This window comes from Mesoplodon mirus (assembly GCF_964341445.2).
Source record: "Mesoplodon mirus genome assembly, chromosome: 1".
In the NCBI taxonomy this organism is placed as follows: Eukaryota; Metazoa; Chordata; class Mammalia; order Artiodactyla; family Ziphiidae; genus Mesoplodon; species Mesoplodon mirus.
The window spans coordinates 31,559,804-31,578,000 of NC_138976.1; the positions used below are offsets into that span (position 1 = coordinate 31,559,804).

General features: G+C 39.3%; 2 protein-coding genes across 2 annotated transcripts in view; one reads left to right on the forward strand and one right to left on the reverse strand.

Moving 5' to 3' along the window:
* Positions 1–6,522, forward strand: part of LOC309800844 (trimeric intracellular cation channel type B-like) — an 85,226-nt gene extending 78,704 nt beyond the window's left edge. Inside the window, exon 6 of the mRNA XM_082615165.1 lies at positions 6,204–6,522. Within this exon, the coding sequence (XP_082471291.1) occupies positions 6,204–6,419 (216 nt within the window). The 3' untranslated portion in view covers positions 6,420–6,522. The remainder of the gene's footprint in view (positions 1–6,203) is intronic.
* Positions 6,523–14,307: 7,785 nt separating this feature from the next.
* On the reverse strand, positions 14,308–15,186 carry LOC309801565 (small ribosomal subunit protein bS6m-like). Its single transcript, XM_082616538.1, has one exon. It carries the CDS (start codon positions 15,076–15,078, stop codon positions 14,704–14,706), a length of 375 nt encoding a protein of 124 aa, XP_082472664.1. The 5' UTR covers positions 15,079–15,186; the 3' UTR covers positions 14,308–14,703.
* Between the last annotated feature and the right edge of the window lie 3,011 nt (positions 15,187–18,197).

The following is an 18,197-nucleotide window of genomic DNA, read 5'->3' on the forward strand; positions in this document are numbered from 1 at the left end:
GTAAAAAGACTTTGCTGTTTTCCTGACAGGGGACCATTGTTTGACCTGAATTCTTTTGTTTTTTGTTGGCCGTCCATGAAGTCAAGCTATGGCCAGGATAATTATGCTAATACACCTCGTTGTAACTATTCTAAAGAATAATTTAATCTAAAGAAATTCTTCTTAGATATTAACCAGTAATGGTATAAATTTGGAGGTTAACATTATATTTGGACTCTTCTCACTCTATATTCTCTCCAGGTGATTACATTCTAATTCATGCCTTTACCTTTTACTTGTATAGTAATGACTTCCAAATCCATATCCCTCACTTAACGTTTCTGGGCAAACCTCCATTACTGCACTTACTCTTTATGGTTTTGTAATTACTGATTTACTTGGCTGTCTCTGGTTAGTCTGTAAGATTTTTGATGGCAGGGATTACATTCAACATTCTTTTGGCAGCCAGGTGTAACGCACAAGCAGATTATTTTAATCCTGTGGATTTTAGGCTTTGTTAGTGCTATTCTGTTTCAGATTTGCCCTTCTAGAATGTGACCCTTTTGGGGGTCTCAATTTAAGCCCGAGGTGTACCCCTGGGCAGGTCCACCTTGCCTGGCTTTGAACTCCAACCTGTCTTCCCAGAACCAAGCAGTGGGCTGCTCAGCTCTTTGGCCTCCCAGCTGTTGTTCTCTGCTAGGTTTTTGAAATCTGTTTCTATGTTTGCACAGTTTAGCATTGGTAAACTCCTCCAGCACAGACTACGCATGGACTTGGGGGCTTACTTAATGTGGTTCACTCCTCTTTTTTTTTTTTTCTTTTTGCGGTATGCGGGCCTCTCACTGTTGTGGCCTCTCCCGTTGCGGAGCACAGGCTCCGGATGCGCAGGCCCAGCGGCCGTGGCTCACGGGCCCAGCCGCTCTGCGGCATATGGGATCCTCCCAGACCGGGGCACGAACCCGTATCCCCTGCATCGGCAGGCGGACTCTCAACCACTGCGCCACCAGGGAGGCCCTGGTTCACTCCTCTTTAAGCTGTTATTGCTCTCAAGTGCTAGACGCTTTGGCCTTCTCAGACTCCAGCCTCTGTCTCTTTAACCCATTTGGGACTTCTGCATTTCATTTCCCTATGCTGTGAATTGACACATGTCCTTAAAAGAAGAAGCCAGGATAAATGTGGAGTTCACTTTGTTCAACTTCCTTTCTTTTAGGGATCATAACCCCACCAGGTTATACCTGTATTGGTTGTTCTCCAGTGTCTTTTTACAGTTGTTTTATGTATTTGTGTCTTTTATATTGATTTTGTTGAGATACTGAGTCTGATATAAGCTATTTAGTCATGGCTGGCCTGTAGTTTATGTGCATGCATTAAAAAAAGGTTTATTTGTTATTTGTTTATTTTTATTGTGGTCAAATTGGCATAACAAAATCAGCTGTTTATGCAATTCAGTGGTGTTTAGTACATTCACAATGCTGTGTGCATGCATTTTTATATTTATATAAGTGATAGTACGTTATAGCTTTTGTTCTTTGTCTCATTTTCACCTAACAGTATATTTTAAGAATTTTTCCATATAACTTTACAATTTATTATTTTAAACAATTACACAGTATACATTTCACTTATCCATTCCTCTTGTGATGGACACCCACTTTGTCTCCAACTCCCCACTACCTAGACTATATTGCAGATAATAAGAATTTACTCTTGTTTCCAACGTCCTCAGGAAAGCTGATTATGTAGGGACCTCTTGTGAAAATTTAATTCCAAAAATATCTAGTTTGATTCATGATCTGAGATCTGCTGGAGGAATTGCCTCTTGGAAATTCATGGGCTTTTGGGAACCATTCTAGTCCATAACGTTGTCCCAAGTTCATTTTGGCACCAGTATAATTTCTTGAGCAAATCTAAATATCTCTGAACACTATACATTTTGCCAGATAAAAGATTGGTAGCACTCCATTCTGTCTCTCAGTGTCTCAGTTGCTTATACATATAAATATATATGGAAAAAATTGGATGGCTAGAGACTTACTACAGTCCCTCATACTGGCAGGATTCTACAATTTACTGGAAGTCTGTGACTTTAGATAATGATAGACTGCAGTGTATTTAGTGATCAGACTCAAAATCTGAGTGTTCCAAACTGCTTAACCACTTATTAGCTCTGTGACTTTGAGCAAGTTACTTAAGCTGTCAGAACCTCAGTTCCACATCTCTATGATGAGAGTAATAATAGAGTAGTTTTTGGATTACATTTAAAGAGAATAAGGTAATACAAAACACTTATCACAGTTCTGGCACATGTTAAAGTGCATAGTAATAATAGGTATTCTCGGTCGTTTGGTGTAGACTGTAAATGATATTTTATCTTCTTATTTCCTTTCAATACTAAATGTATTTTTTTGCTTATGCTGCTCATTTGGCACTCAAGAATGTGGTATTTTGTATTATTGTTAATGAGTTATGTTCTTTTCCACTAATTAAGTGTAAACATATAGAGAACAGATTTTTTTCCAGAACCTAACTTAATTTGCTTCTGCTGAAGATTAAATTAAGAATGCATATTGAACACAGTGAGAACTTCAACAAAGAAAATAGGAAATATAAGAAAGTACTAGATAGAAGTCACAGAGCTGAAGAATATAATAACTGAACTAAAAAATTTACTAGGGGGGTTCAACAGCAGACTAGAAGAAGCAAAAAGCATCAGTGAACTTGAAGACCAGGCAGTGGAACTCACCCAATCAGAGCTGCAAAAAGGAAAAAGAATGAAAGAAAGTGAAGATAGGTTAAGGAACTTAGGGGACAACATCAGGAGGACTGACGTTCACATAACAGGGCTCCCAGAAGGAAAGAAGAGAGAGAAAGGGGCAGAAAAATTATTTGAAGAAAGAATGGCTGAAAACTTCCCTAATCTTGGGGAAGGAAACAAGCATGCAGATCCAGGAAGCCCAGAGAGTTCCACATAAGGGGACCCCAAAGAGATCCCACCAAGACACATTATAATTAAAATGTCAAAAGTTTAAGGCAAAGAGAGATTCTTAAAAGTAGCAATGGAAAAACAGTGTGTTATGGTATAAAGGAACCCCCATAAGACTATGAGCAGATATCTCCAGTAGAAACTTTGCAGGCCAGAATGGTGTGGCATGATATATTCAAAGCACTGAAGGAAAAAGACTCCCAACCTAAGTTACTCCACCTGGCAGTTACATCCAGAGTTAGAGGAGAGAGAAAGAATTTTTCCAGACAAGCAAAAGCTAGAGCTTATCACCACTAAATTGACCTTACACAAAATGTTAAAGGGACTTCTTTAGGCTGAAAGGAAAGGATGCTAATTAGTAACAAGAAAACATGAAAATATAAAGCTCACTGTTAAGGGTTAATATATAGGAAAGGTAGTGGATTAATCACTTATAAAGTTAGTACGAATGTTGAAAGACAAAAGTAGTCAAAATAACTGTAACTACAGTAGTTAAGGGATACACACAAGATAAAAAGATGTAAAATGTAACATCAAAACCAACAAACATTGAGGGGGAGAGTAAAAATATAGAACATTAAAATGCATTTATACTTAAGTTATTATCAACTAAAATAGACTGTCACTAACATATGTTGTTATGTGAAAATATAACTACAGAGCAAAACCCTGTAGTATATACACAAAAGATAACAAGAAAGTAATCTAAGCATAGCACTAGAGAAAGTCATCAAGCCATAATGGAAGTGAGCAAGGGAAGAAGAAAGGACCAGAGAGGAACTACAAAACAGCCAGAAAACAATTAACAAAATGACAATAAGTACATACTTATTAATTACTTTAAATGTAACTTGACTGAATTCTCTATTCAGAAGACATAGAGTAGCTGAATGGATAAAAAAAAAATAAGACCCATCTATATGCTGCCTGCAAGAGACTCACTGCAGATGTGAGGAGAGAAATAGACTGAAAGTGAAGGGATGGAAAAATATATTCCATGCAAATGGAAGCCCAAAGAAAGTTGGGATAGCTATACTTATATCAAACAAAATAGACTTTAAAACAAAGACTAATTAGAAAGAAGGGCGTTACATAATGATAAAGGGGTCATTTCTAATAAGAGGATATATAACATTTGCAAATATTTATGTACCAACATAAATATATAAAGCAAATGTTAACAGACCTAAAGAGAGAAACAGAGAGCAAAACAATAATAGTAGGGGACTTATTGAAGTCCCCTCACTTACAACAATGGATAGATCACTAGACAGAGAATCAAGAAGGAAACATTGCCCCAAAGGACATATTAGACTAGATAGACTTAACTAAAGATATAGACAGGACATTCCATCCAAAAGCAACAGAATACATATTCTTCTCAAGCACACATGGAATATTCTCCAGGATTCATCATATGTTAGGTCATAAAACAAGTCTTAATAAATTTAAGAAGATGAAAATCGTATCAAGAATCTTTTCCAGCTAGAATAGTATGAAACTGGAAATTGTTTACTAGGAAGAAAACTGGAAAAATCACAAACATGTGGGAATTAAACATAATGCTATAGAACAACCAGTGGGTCAGTGAAGAAATAACAGAGAAATCAAAAAAATACCTTGAGACAAAAATGGAAATACAACATTCCAATCTTATGGGATGCAGCCAAAGTAGTTTTAAGAGGGAAGTTCATAGCAATAAATGCCTACCTCAAGAAATGAGAAAAATCTCAAATAACCTAACTTTATACCTTAAGGAACTAGAATAAGAACAAATGAAGCCCAAAGTTAATGGAAGGAAGGAAATAACATAGAGCAGAAATAAATGAAATACAGACTAAAAGGCCAATAGAAAAGACCCAACTAAGAGTTGGTTCTTTGAAAAGATAAACAAAATTAACAAACCTTCAGTTAGACTCACCAAGAAAGAAAACGAGAGAACTCAAGTGGATAAAATCAGAAATGAAAGAGGAGACGTTACAACTGACACCATGAAAATACAAGGGATTGAGACTGCTATGAACACTTATATGCCAACAACGTGGACAACCTAGAAGAAATAGACATACTTCTAGAAACATAAAACCTGTCAAGACTGAATCACAAAGAAATAGAAAATCTGAATAGACCAGTTACCAGTAAGGAGATTGTATCAGTGATCAGAAACCTCCCAACAAATAAAAATTCAGGACCAGACAGTTTTGCTGGTGAATGCTACCAAACATTACAAGAATTAATACCAATCCTTCTCAGACTCTTCCAAAAATAAAAGATGAGGGAATGCTTCCAAACTCATTTTACAAGGCCAACATTACCATGAAACCAAAACCAGACAAGGATGCCACAAGAAAAGAAAATTATAGGGCAATATCCCTGATGGGCATAGATGCAAAACCCCCCAACAAAATAGTAGGAAACTAAATTCAACAATACATTAAAAAGATTTTACATCGTGATCAAGTGGGATTGATTCCAGGGATGCAAGGATGGTACATCATCTGCAAATCAATCAGTGTGCTATATCACATTAACAAAATGAAGGATAAAAATCATATAATCTCAATAGATACAGAAAAAGCATTTGACAGAATTCAGCATCCATTTACAATAAAAACTCTTAACAAAGTGGGTGTAGAGGGAATGTACCTCAATATAATAGAGGCTATATATGAGAAGCCCACTGCTAACATCATAACCAGGGCATTATGCCTGGTGAAAAAAATGAGACAAAGACAAATACAGTATGATCTCATTTATGTGTGGAATCTAAAATTAAAAAAAAACGCGAGCTCATAGATACAGAGAACAGATTAGTGGTTGCCAGAAGTGGGGTTGGGGGCTCAGTGAAATGGGTTAAAAGGAGTCAAAAAGTTCAAACTTCCAGTTATAAACAAATAAGTCATCAGTTTGTAACGTATAGCATGGTAACTGTTGTAATACTGTATTGCATATTTGCAAGTTGCTAAGAGAGTAGATCTTAAAAGTTCTCATCACATAAAAAAATTTTTGTGTGCTGTGAATGGTGACGGATGTTAACTAGACTTATTGTGGTGGTTATTTCATAATATATGCAGATATCGAATCATTTTGTACACCTGAAACTAGTATAATGTTATATGTCAATTACACCTCAATAAAAAAAAAGTGTTTTGAATCTTTTCTTCTTTTTCACTTTCCCCTCTCAGTTTTAGGAAACAGAAAACGTTTGTATTTAAATTCAAAATTGAACTTTTTTTTTCAGATAACCATGATGATTACAGGGACTGATGTTACGCCTTTTGCTTGTTTTGAGGATACATTGTTTAGGATTCTGTTTGGCTGGCAGCAGCGGTTTTTGTCATGTGAAAAGAGAAGTGAAACAGAATCATCTCTCAGTGGTACTGGTTCACCGACCTCAAAACCTATAGCTGATGCTTCAGATAAAGTTCAAAAGAAACATACTAAGAAGACTGACTAAATTTACTTGATGAGCTTTAGAAGGCAAAAAATTTTCTTTTTCTTATCTACCTGTCAGATTGTGATAAATACTTCTATGCAACTGATATAAAATAAAGATTATATATAAGGATTAGAGGTGACCAAAAGAGAATTTCTTTCTGTTTCAGAGAGACTCTCCCTTTCTGGATTGTAATTTCCTGAGTGTTATGAGTGTATGTGAAATGGTTTTTCTAAGTTATATATAAAGGATTCAATTGTGATTTTTAAAATAGTTTTATATTGATAAAAGGCTAGTGTTTTTGAATGTTAGAAAAAGTAGGGGGCCCGGAGGAAGATGGCGGAAGAGTAAGACGCGGAGATCACCTTCCTCCCCACAGATACATCAGAAATTCATCTACACGTGGAACAACTCCTACAGAACACCTACTGAATGCTGACAGAAGACCTCAGACCCCCCAAAAGGCAAGAAACTCCCCACATACCTGGGTAGGGCAAAAGAAAAAAAGAATAAACAGAGACAATAGGATAGGGACGGGACCTGCACCAGTGGGAGGGAGCCGTGAAGGAGGGAAGGTTTCTACACACTACAAGCCCCTTCGTGGGCAGAGACTGCAGGTGGCGGAGGGGGAAAGCTTCGGAGTAGCGGAGGAGAGCACAGCAACAGGGGTGCGGAGGGCAAAGCGGAGAGATTCTGGCACAGAGGATCGGTGCCCTCAGGCACACACCAGCCCGAGAGGCTTGTCTGCTCGGCCGCCGTGGTGGGCAGGGCTGGGAGCTGAGGCTCGGGTATCGGCTTTCAGTCGGAGCGCAGGGAGAGGACTGGGGCTGGCGGCAGGAAGAGAGCCTGAAGGGGTTAGTGCACCACGGCTAGCCCAGAGGGAGTCCGGGGAAAGGGTCTGGAGCTGCTGAAGAGGCAAGAGACTTTTTTCCCTTTTGTTTCCTGGTGCGCAAGGAGAGGGCATTAAGAGGGCTGCTTGGGGAAGCGCCGGAGACAGGCGCGAGCTGCGGGTAAGGCGCGGACCTCGGAGACTGGCGCGGGCTGCCGCCGCCGCCGCCGCTCGCCGCCGCCCGCCGCCGCCGCCGCCGCCGCGGGGCCTGTGTGTGAGCGCGGGTCACTGTCCGCCCCGCCTTCCGGGGGGCCTGTGCACCCCGCCACTGCCGGGGTCCCGAGACCCGGGGACGGCTTTCCCGGGAAAGCGCACGGAGCGCCACGGGCTGCTGCAACGTCACACCGGCCTCTGCTGCCGCAGGCCCGCCCCACACTGCGCACCCCTCCCTCCCCTCTGCCTGAGTGAGCCAGAGCCCCCGAATCAGCAGCTCCTTTAAACCCGTCCTGTCTGAGCGAAGAACGGACGCCCTCCGGCGACCTACGCGCAGAGGCGGGGCCAGGTCCAAGGCTGAGACCCGGGAGCTGTGAGAGCAGAGACAGGGAAATCTCTCTGTGCAGCCTCGGAGGCAGCGGATTAAAGCTCCACGGTCCACTTGATGTGCCCTGCGTCTGTGAAGTGCATGAATGGACAGCGAATCATCCCAAATTGAGGAAGTGGACTTCGAGGACAAGATTTAAGACTTTCCCCCCTTTTCCTCTTTTTACAACGAATTATCCCAAATTAAGGAGGTGGACTTAGAGAGCAAGATTTCAGACTTTTTGCCCTTTTCCTCTTTTTACAACGAATTATCCCAAATTGAGGAGGTGGACTTGGAGAGCAAGATTTTTGATTTTTCCCCCTGCTCTCTTTTTGTGAATGTGTATGTGTAATCTTCTGTGTAAGATTCTCTCTGTATAGCTTTGCTTCCACCATATGTCCCAGGGTTCTATCGGTCCGTTTTTTTTTTAATAATTACTTTCTAATTTTAATAACGCTACTATATTTCATACTTTATTCTATTTTACTTTACCTGCTCTTTCTTTTTTTCCTACCTTCCCTTCCTCCCTCCCTCCGCTCCTCCTTTCCTTCTTTCTTTTTCTTTCCTCCCTCCCTCCCTCCCACCCTTCTTCTTTCCACTTTCTTTTTCTTTCCTTCCTCCCTCTCTCCCTCCTGTCTTTCTTTCTTTCTTTCCTTCCTCCCTCCCTCCCTCCTTTCTTTCCTTCTTGCTTTCCATCCTTCCTCCCTCCCTCCCTTTCTTTCTTTCTTCCTTCCTTCCTTCCTTTCTTCCCTTCTTCCTTTCTTTCTCTCTCTCTTTCTTTCTTCTACTAATTCTTTCTACTTTTTCTCCCTGTTATTCTGAGCCGGGTGGATGAAAGGCTCTTGGTGCTGCAGCCAGGAGCCAGTGCTGTGCCTCTGCAGTGGGAGAGCCAACTTCAGGACACGGGTCCACAAGAGACCTCCCAGCTCCACATAATATCAAGCAGCGAAAATCTCCCAGAGATCTCCATCCCAACACCAGCACCCAGCTTCAGTCAACGACCAGCAAGCTACAGTGCTGGTCACCCTATGCCAAGCAACTAGCAAGGCAGGAACACAACCCCACCCATTAGCAGAGAGGCTGCCTAAAAACATAATAAGGCCACAGGCACCCCAAAACACACCACCAGACGTGGACCTGTCCACCAGAAAGACAAGATCGAGCCTCAACTACGAGAACACAGGCATTAGTCCCCCCCATCAGGAAGCCTACACAACCTACTGAAACAACCTTAGCCACTGGGGTCAGACACCAAAAACAACGGGAACTACGAATCTGCAGCCTGCAAAAAGGAGACCCCAAACACAGTAAGATAAGCAAAATGAGAAGACAGAAAAACACACAGCAGGTGAAGGAGCAAGATAAAAACCTACCAGACCTAACAAATGAAGAGGTAATAGGCAGTCTACCTGAAAAAGAATTCAGAATAATGATAGTAAAGCTGATCCAAGATTCTATTTCCAAGATCCATAATCTTGGAAATAGAATAGACAAAATGCAAGAAACAGTTAACAAGGCCCTAGAAGAACTAAAGATGAATCAAGCATCGATTAAAAACACAATAAATGAAATGAAAAATACTCTAGATGGGATCAATAGCAGAATAACTGAGGCAGAAGAACGGATAAGTGAGGTGGAAGATAAACTAGTGGAAATAACTGATGCAGAGCAAAATAAAGAAAAAAGAATGAAAAGAACAGAGGACAGTCTCTGAGACCTCTGGGACAACATTAAACGCACCAACATTCGAATTATAGGGGTTCCAGAAGAAGAAGAGAAAAAGAAAGGGACTGAGAAAATATTTGAAGAGATTATAGTTGAAAACTTCCCCAATATGGGAAAGGAAATAGTTAATCAAGTCCAGGAGGCACAGAGAGTCCCATACAGAATAAATCCAAGGAGAAATACACCAAGACACATATTAATCAAACTGTCAAAAATTAAACACAAAGAAATCATATTAAAAGCAGCAAGGGAAAAACAACAAATAACACACAAGGGAATCCCCATCAGGTTAACAGCTGATCCCTCAGCAGAAACTCTACAAGCCAGAAGGGAGTGGCAGGACATAATTAAAGTGATGAAGGAGAGAAACCTGCAACCAAGATTACTCTACCCAGCAAGGATCTCATTCAGATTTGATGGAGAAATTAAAACGTTTACAGACAAGCAAAAGCTGAGAGAGTTCAGCACCACCAAACCAGCTTTACAACAAATGCTAAAAGAACTTCTCTAGGCAAGAAACACAACAGAAGGAATATACCTACAATAATGAACCCAAAGCAATTAAGGAAATGGGAAGAGGAACATACATATCAATAATTACCTTAAATGTAAATGGACTAAATGCTCCCACCAAAAGACACAGAGTGGGTGAATGGATACAAAAACAAGACCCATATCTATGCTGTCTACAAGAGACCCACTTCAGACCTAGAGACACATACAGATTGAAAGTAAGGGGATGGAAAAAGATATTCCATGCAAATGGAAATCAAAAGAAAGCTGGAGTAGCAATTCTTATATCAGACAAAATAGACTTTAAAATAAAGACTATTAGAAGAGACAAAGAAGGACACTACATAACGATAAAGGGTTCAATCCAAGAAGAACATATAACAATTGTAAATATTTATGCACCCAACATAGGAGCACCTCAATACATAAGGCAAATACTAACAGCCATAAAAGGGGAAATCGACAGTAACACAATCATAGTAGGGGACTTTAACACCCCACTTTCACCAATGGACAGATCATCCAAAATGAAAATAAATAAGGAAACACAAGCTTTAAATAATACATTAAACAAGATGGACTTAGTTGATATTTATAGGACATTCCATCCATAAACAACAGAATACACATTTTTCTCAAGTGCTCATGGAACATTCTCCAGGATAGATCATATCTTGGGTCACAAATCAAGCCTTGGTAAATTTAAGAAAATTGAAATTGTATCAAGTATCTTTTCCGACCACAATGCTATGAGACTAGACATCAATTACAGGAAAAGATCTGTAAAAAATACAAACACATGGAGGCTAAACAATACACTACTCAATAACGAAGTGATCACTGAAGAAATCAAAGAGGAAATTTAAAAATACCTAGAAACAAATGACAATGGAGACACAACGACCCAAAACCTATGGGACGCAGCAAAAGCAGTTCTAAGGGGGAAGTTTATAGCAATACATTCTCACCTTAAGAAACAGGAAACATTTCGAGTAAACAACCTGACCCTGCACCTAAAGCAATTAGAGAAAGAAGAACAAAAAACCCCCAAAGCTAGCAGAAGGAAAGAAATCATAAAGATCAGATCAGAAATAAATGAAAAAGAAATGAAGGAAACGATAGCAAAGATCAACCAAACTAAAAGCTGGTTCTTTGAGAAGATAAACAAAATTGACAAACCATTAGCCAGACTCATCAAGAAAAGAAGGGAGAAGACTCAAATCAATAGAATTAGAAATGAAAAAGGAGAAGTAACAACTGACACTGCAGAAGTACAAAAGATCATGAGAGATTACTAAAAGCAACTCTATGCCAATAAAATGGACAACCTGGAAGAAATGGACAAATTCTTAGAAATGCACAACCTGACAAGACTGACTCAGGAAGAAATAGAAAATATGAATAGACCAATCACAAGCACTGAAATTGAAACTGTGATTAAAAATCTTCCATCAAACAAAAGCCCAGGACCAGATGGCTTCACAGGCGAATTCTATCAAACATTTAGAGAAGAGCTAACACCCATCCTTCTCAAACTCTTCCAAACAATATCAGAGGAAGGAACACTCCCAAACTCATTCTACGAGGCCACCATCACCTTGATACCAAAACCAGGCAAGGATGTCACAAAGAAAGAAAACTACAGGCCAATATCACTGATGAACATAGATGCAAAAATCCTCAACAAAATACTAGCAAACAGAATCCAACAGTACATTAAAAGGATCATACACCATGATCAAGTGGGGTTTATGCAAGGATTCTTCAATATACGCAAATCAATCAATGTGATACACCATATTAACAAGTTGAAGGAGAAAAACCATATGATCATCTCAATAGATGCAGAGAAAGCTTTCGACAAAATTCAACACCCATTTATGATAAAATCCCTGCAGAAAGTAGGCATAGAGGGATCTTTCCTAAACATAATAAAGGCCATATATGACAAACCCACAGCCAACATTGTCCTCAATGGTGCAAAACTGAAACCATTTCCACTAAGATCAGGAACAAGACAAGGCTGCCCACTCTCACCACTCTTATTCAACTTAGTTTTGGAAGTTTTAGCCACAGCAATCAGAGAAAAAAAGGAAATAAAAGGAATCCAAATTGGAAAAGAAGAAGTAAAGCTGTCACTGTTTGCAGATGACATGATACTATACATAGAGAATCCTAAAGATGCTACCAGAAAACTACAAGAGCTAATCAATGAATTTGGTAAAGCAGCAGGATACAAAATTAATGCACAGAAATCTCTGGCATTCCTGTACACTAATGATGAAAAATCTGAAAATGAAATCAAGAAAACACTCCCATTTACCATTGCAAGAAAAAGAATAAAATATCTAGGAATAAACCTACCTAAGGAGACAAAAGACCTGTATGCAGAAAATTATAAGACACTGATGAAAGAAATTAAAGATGATACAAATAGATGGAGAGATATACCATTCTCCTGGATTGGAAGAATCAATATTGTGAAAATGACTCTACTACCCAAAGCAATCTACAGATTCAATGCAATCCCTATCAAACTACCACTGTCATTTTTCACAGAACTAGAACAAAAAATTTCAAAATTTCTTTGGAAAAACAAAAGGCCCCGATTGGCCAAAGCAATCTTGAGAACGAAAAACGGAGCTGGAGGAATCAGGCTCCCTGACTTCAGACTATACTACAAAGCTACAGTAATTAAGACAGTGTGGTACTGGCATAAACACAGAAAGATAGATCAGTGGATCAGGATAGAAAGCCCAGAGATAAACCCACGCACATATGGCCAACTTATCTTTGATAAAGGAGGCAGGAATGTACAGTGGAGAAAGGACAGCCTCTTCAATAAGTGGTGCTGGGAAAACTGGACAGGGACACGTAAAAACTTGAGATTAGATCATTCCCTAACACCATACACAGAAATAAGCTCAAAATGGATTAAAGACTTAAATGTAAGGCCAGAAACTATCAAACTCTTAGAGGAAAACATAGGTAGAACACTCCATGACATAAATCACAGCAAGATCCTTTTGGACCTACCTCCTAGAGAAATGGAAATAAAAACAAAGATAAACAAATGGGACCTAATGAAACTTCAAAGCTTTTGCACAGCAAAGGAAACCATAAACAAGACCAAAAGACAACCCTCAGAATGGGAGAAAATATTTGCAAATGAAGCAACTGACAAAGGATTAATCTCCAAAATTTATAAACAGCTCATGCAGCTCAATAGCAAAAAAACAAACAACCCAATCCAAAAATGGACAGAAGACCTAAATAGACATTTCTCCAAAGAAGATATACAGACTGCCAACAAACACATGAAAGAATGCTCAACCTCATTCATCATTAGAGAAATGCAAATCAAAACTACAATGAGATATCATTTCACACCAGTCAGAATGGCCATCATCAAGAAATCTAGAAACAATAAATGCTGGAGAGGGTGTGGAGAAAAGGGAACACTCTTGCACTGCTGGTGGGAATGTGAATTGGTACAGCCACTATGGAGAACAGTATGGAGGTTCCTTAAAAAACTAAAAATAGAACTACCATATGACCCAGCAATCCCACTACTAGGCATATACCCTGAGAAAACCATAATTCAAAAAGAGACATGTACCAAAATGTTCATTGCAGCTCTATTCACAATAGCCCGGAGCTGGAAACAACCTAAGTGTCCATCATCGGATGAATGGATAAAGAAGATGTGGCACATATATACAATGGAATATTACTCAGCCATAAAAAGAAACGAAACTGAGCTATTTGTAATGAGGTGGATAGACCTAGAGTCTGTCATACAGAGTGAAGAAAGTCAGAAAGAGAAAGACAAATACCGTATGCTAACACATATATACGGAATTAAAAAAAAATGTCATGAAGAACCTAGGGGTAAAACGGGAATAAAGACACAGACCTACTTGAGAATGGACTTGAGGATTTGGGGAGGGGGAAGGGTAAGCTGTGACAAAGCGAAAGAGAGGCATGGACATATATACACTACCAAACGTAAGGTAGATAGATAGTGGGAAGCAGCCGCAGAGCACAGGGAGATCAGCTCGGTGCTTTGTGACCGCCTGGGGGGGGTGGGATGGGGAGGGCGGGAGGGAGGGAGATGCATGAGGGAAGGGATGTGGGAACAGATGTATATGTATGACTGATTCACTTTGTTATAAAGCAGAAACTAATAATAAAAAAAAAAGTAAACCTACTGTCATTGCAAAATAACAAAAATGAAAGTTTTATTGTTTAATCTAGATATTTTCATACATTTTTTTCTTTTTTTACGATGGTCTTAACATTTTATTTTGCATGGTGGTATACAGTCTGAATGACTAGCGTGCAATCCAAAGTGGTTTTTATAATCTTTGCTATTCTAATCGGCGTTAGTGCTGCTGTAGGGCAAAGCCCTCACTGACAAATTACATTCGTGAAATGCAATCGAGCAGGGAGCGCTAATGCCATGTATTACAAAGTGGCTCTAAGGAGGCCATTCCCCAACTTCTCACAGCAAAGGGGATCAAGAACTAAAAGTACCTTAGAAAAATCAAAGGGCACTGAAAGCACCCTCTTAGATAAAGATCAAGCTGGTCAGTTATTAATCCATGGTGCTCAAAAGTGAGAGAATTAAATAGGAGGCTAAAATCTGGTGAATCTTCTCACTTCCTCTTCTTGGTGGAATACAGCTTTTCTTCAAGTGGGACTGGGACGATCCCTTCACACTCTTTCACTTCCTGGGTCAGAGGGTGTTTTACAATATTTGGTCTAACCACATCAATGTCTCGAGACAAATGCTCCATTATGCCCTCAACAGTTGTTGTCAGTGCATAAAACTCCACCAAGAAATACCCTCCCCTGGCGTGCTGCTGACTGTGGGCGGAGATCCTATAAGGAAGTGCACGCTCGCCCAGGTTCTCCAAGTTCCTCACCACAGCCCCTCTGTCCATCAGGGTTTCTAGCGTACGCTTCAAAGCAGCAGCGGTCTCTGTCCGCTGCATGGCTTTCAGGATCAAAGCCAGCTCGTAGCGGGGCATGCCCGAACGCACAGCTTTCAGCTCCGAACCGAGCCGGCTCCCGGATCGCAGGAGGGCGGGGACCGCGGGGACCGGACAGGCAGCTGGGCCGGAAGGCTCCCAGGTGGCGAAAGCCCATACATGTTTTTTATTTGAATCTCTTTGAGCTTTAGTTTAGCAAAATTAAACTTTTATTACACATTACCATTATAATTCTTAGATATGGAAAACAATTCCTGTTTAATTTTGAGTACTAGGAAAAGTAAACTTTACCTAAATCACTTTATATTATGAATGAAAATAAATTATTAGCTTATATTTCAGAAATAAACATTGTATATTTTGCCCACATTAAATGGAAATATCTGAAATTTTATTTAATTTTTTTCTAGTAGTATTTTTCAGTGAGAGCAGAGTATTATTAGTCTTAATCTTAAGTGTGTTTCATGCCCTTGTTTAAACTATTTCTTTTTTCTCAAAAGAAAATCAAAGGTATAGTTTTTAATAAGTTACTAAGTCCATGTTTTGCTTTGCAAGTTTTGAGGAGCTTATTTTTTTCTCTCTCCTTAAAATACATTTGTTTTAACTGTAGGAGAAATTATTCTTCTCAGCATTTCATATATTCTTAAGTATTATTTCAATTTAAAAATTTCACCTTTGTCTTCTTTTTAAAGGGTACTTTTCAGTTTTCTAGTTGAATGTCTCTTACTAGTTTACATAGGTTATATTTTAATGTACATGTACATATATTTTTAGTATTATTTTAAATTAAAACTAGTTACCCTTATGTAAAAATGCTCAGCTCTAATGAGAATTGTCCTCGGGCATTTGATAACAACCACCTAATTAAGAAGAAACAAACTAAAATCTTGTATGGTAGTAGTCTATTTGAATGAAGAATGATGAAGTGAAATTTGGTACCTTATTGTCAAAAATAATTAAAAGAAGAAGAAGAAGAAAAGGTACTAAATCATGTTAGATTTTCTTATTTTATTGTGTAGTTTAAAAGCCCAGTTATAATTTTAAAACTTTGTGACTGACATGATTTCTTCTACCAAGACCATGAGCCTGCAAAAAGTTGGTATGTATCAGGCATCTTTGGATGGTATAGAACTACTCAAATCATATTCAAGTTAGAAGTCTTGATTTTTAAAATTTTTAACAAATATAAACACCAGCAGGGATTATACTTTTGTTAAAAAAATTTTGGGGAGTGGAGGACCTTTGATAGCCTTGGGATGCTAAGAAGTTTATTTTTAATATTCTGACAGAAGGCATGAAATATTTAAGAGTTCTGTATTGCATTTGACACTCTTGTAGTTAAAAACTTTTCCCAGTTAACATGTTGCTAATTACTGACTTAGTTTTGAAGTTTGGGTTTAACTGTAGTTGAAATGTTAGGAATCTTATTTTACACTTGTATTAAAGACAAATTTATTAAAATAAGTTATTTAGCACCAATGGAATATTTTATCATTTTTATGTTTTTTCTATTTTTCTTGATTTAGGACTTTATAACTCCTTTGGCCTTTTGACTGATATATGGTATATGTTCAGTGATTACTGTCCGAATGAGATGTACAACCTTTATGGAACAAACTTTTATTAATCTGTGAAAGTATCCTATAACCTTTTTTTTTTTTTTTTTTTTTTTGCAGTACGCGGGCCTCTCACTGCTGTGGCCTCTCCCGTTGCGGAGCACAGGCTCCGGATGCGCAGGCTCAGCGGCCATGGCTCACGGGCCCAGCCGCTCCGCAGCATGTGGGATCCTCCGGGACCGGGGCACGAACCCGTGTCCCCTGCATTGGCAGGCGGACCTCTCAACCACTGCGCCAACAGGGAAGCCCCTCGTATAACCTTTAATTCAAGGTTTTTAGGAAAAAGCTGTACTGGAGTACATAGCTTAGGTTTGAAACCTCCCACCCTTAATCTGTTCATGCTGCCTGCAGAGACTTGACTGGATTTGCAAAGCAGATTGTTAGACACCTTACCCAACGTGTAGCATGAATGAAGCCTGTGGGCCTGCTTCACACAGTCATAGGTGGCACTGAGAAAGTCAAGATCTGGTAGGTCTCATTAAATAGAAGGAGAGAAGAAGGTGGCAAAAACATGGGCTGGCTAACTCAGTGATCTCACCCTCTAGTATAATACGGCCCAATTAATATCAAACTGATTTATCAGATTAGTCACTCTTCCTTGCTGAGTGTGCAGGGGCTGGAGAGGGACCAGATAATGTAGAGTGAGTGGATTTCAGTGGAAATTCCAGCTTTCTTGTAGGCAGAGACCAAAAAGGAGAGAATAGGGGAGACGTTCCCTCTGTAGTGTATTTTTTTGGTCTTATTCCTGTAAGGCCTACATCATTCCATTAAAATCTACCTCAGATCACAAGTTGATTGCAATTGAGTGATATGTTAGAAATGGAATAATGTGTACAAGAATACCCTCTCCCCCACTGCTTTCTTGGTGTTTACATTTTACTGGTGGTGAGACATACAATGAGCAAACAGATGTGTTCTTGTGGTAATACTAAAGGTTATGAATATATATTAAGCAGGACACAAGGATAGAAAGTGAGAATTGGGGGTACTTGTTAATTAGGAGTTAGAAAAGGCCTTTCTGTTAAAATTGTATTTTACCAGAGACCTGAAGGAAGTGGGTGGGGCAGGCCTGGCAGACATCTGTGTTAAGTGCAAGGGTCATTCTGTTTCTTCATATACTTGACTTTGATTATGTACTTTTTTCCAAAAAATTACTTAATTTCTTTTTCTTATTTAGTATAGTTTCACACTTGTAGTTTTTAAGAGACATAGTTCTTTGAGAGAATTTATTTTTGTTTCTACAGTTCGTTCTTTTTTTAAGGTAAAATTCACATACAATGAAATGCATAAGTTGTAAGTGTATATTTAAAGAGTTGGCAAATACATACAACTATACAGCCTAAACTCCTATCAAGAGATAGAACAGGGCTTCCCTGGTGGCGCAGTGGTTGAGAGTCCGCCTGCCGATGCAGGGGACACGGGTTCGTGCCCCGGTCCGGGAGGATCCCACATGCCGCGGAGCATCCGGAGCCTGTGCTCTGCAATGGGAGAGGCTGCAGCAGTGAGAGGCCCGCGTACCGCAAAAAAAAAAAAAAATAAAAA

Bases quoted from the DNA above. Each gene is read 5' to 3' on its own strand.
- LOC309801565 (XM_082616538.1), bottom strand. From the start codon at position 15,078: ATGCCCCGCTACGAGCTGGCTTTGATCCTGAAAGCCATGCAGCGGACA.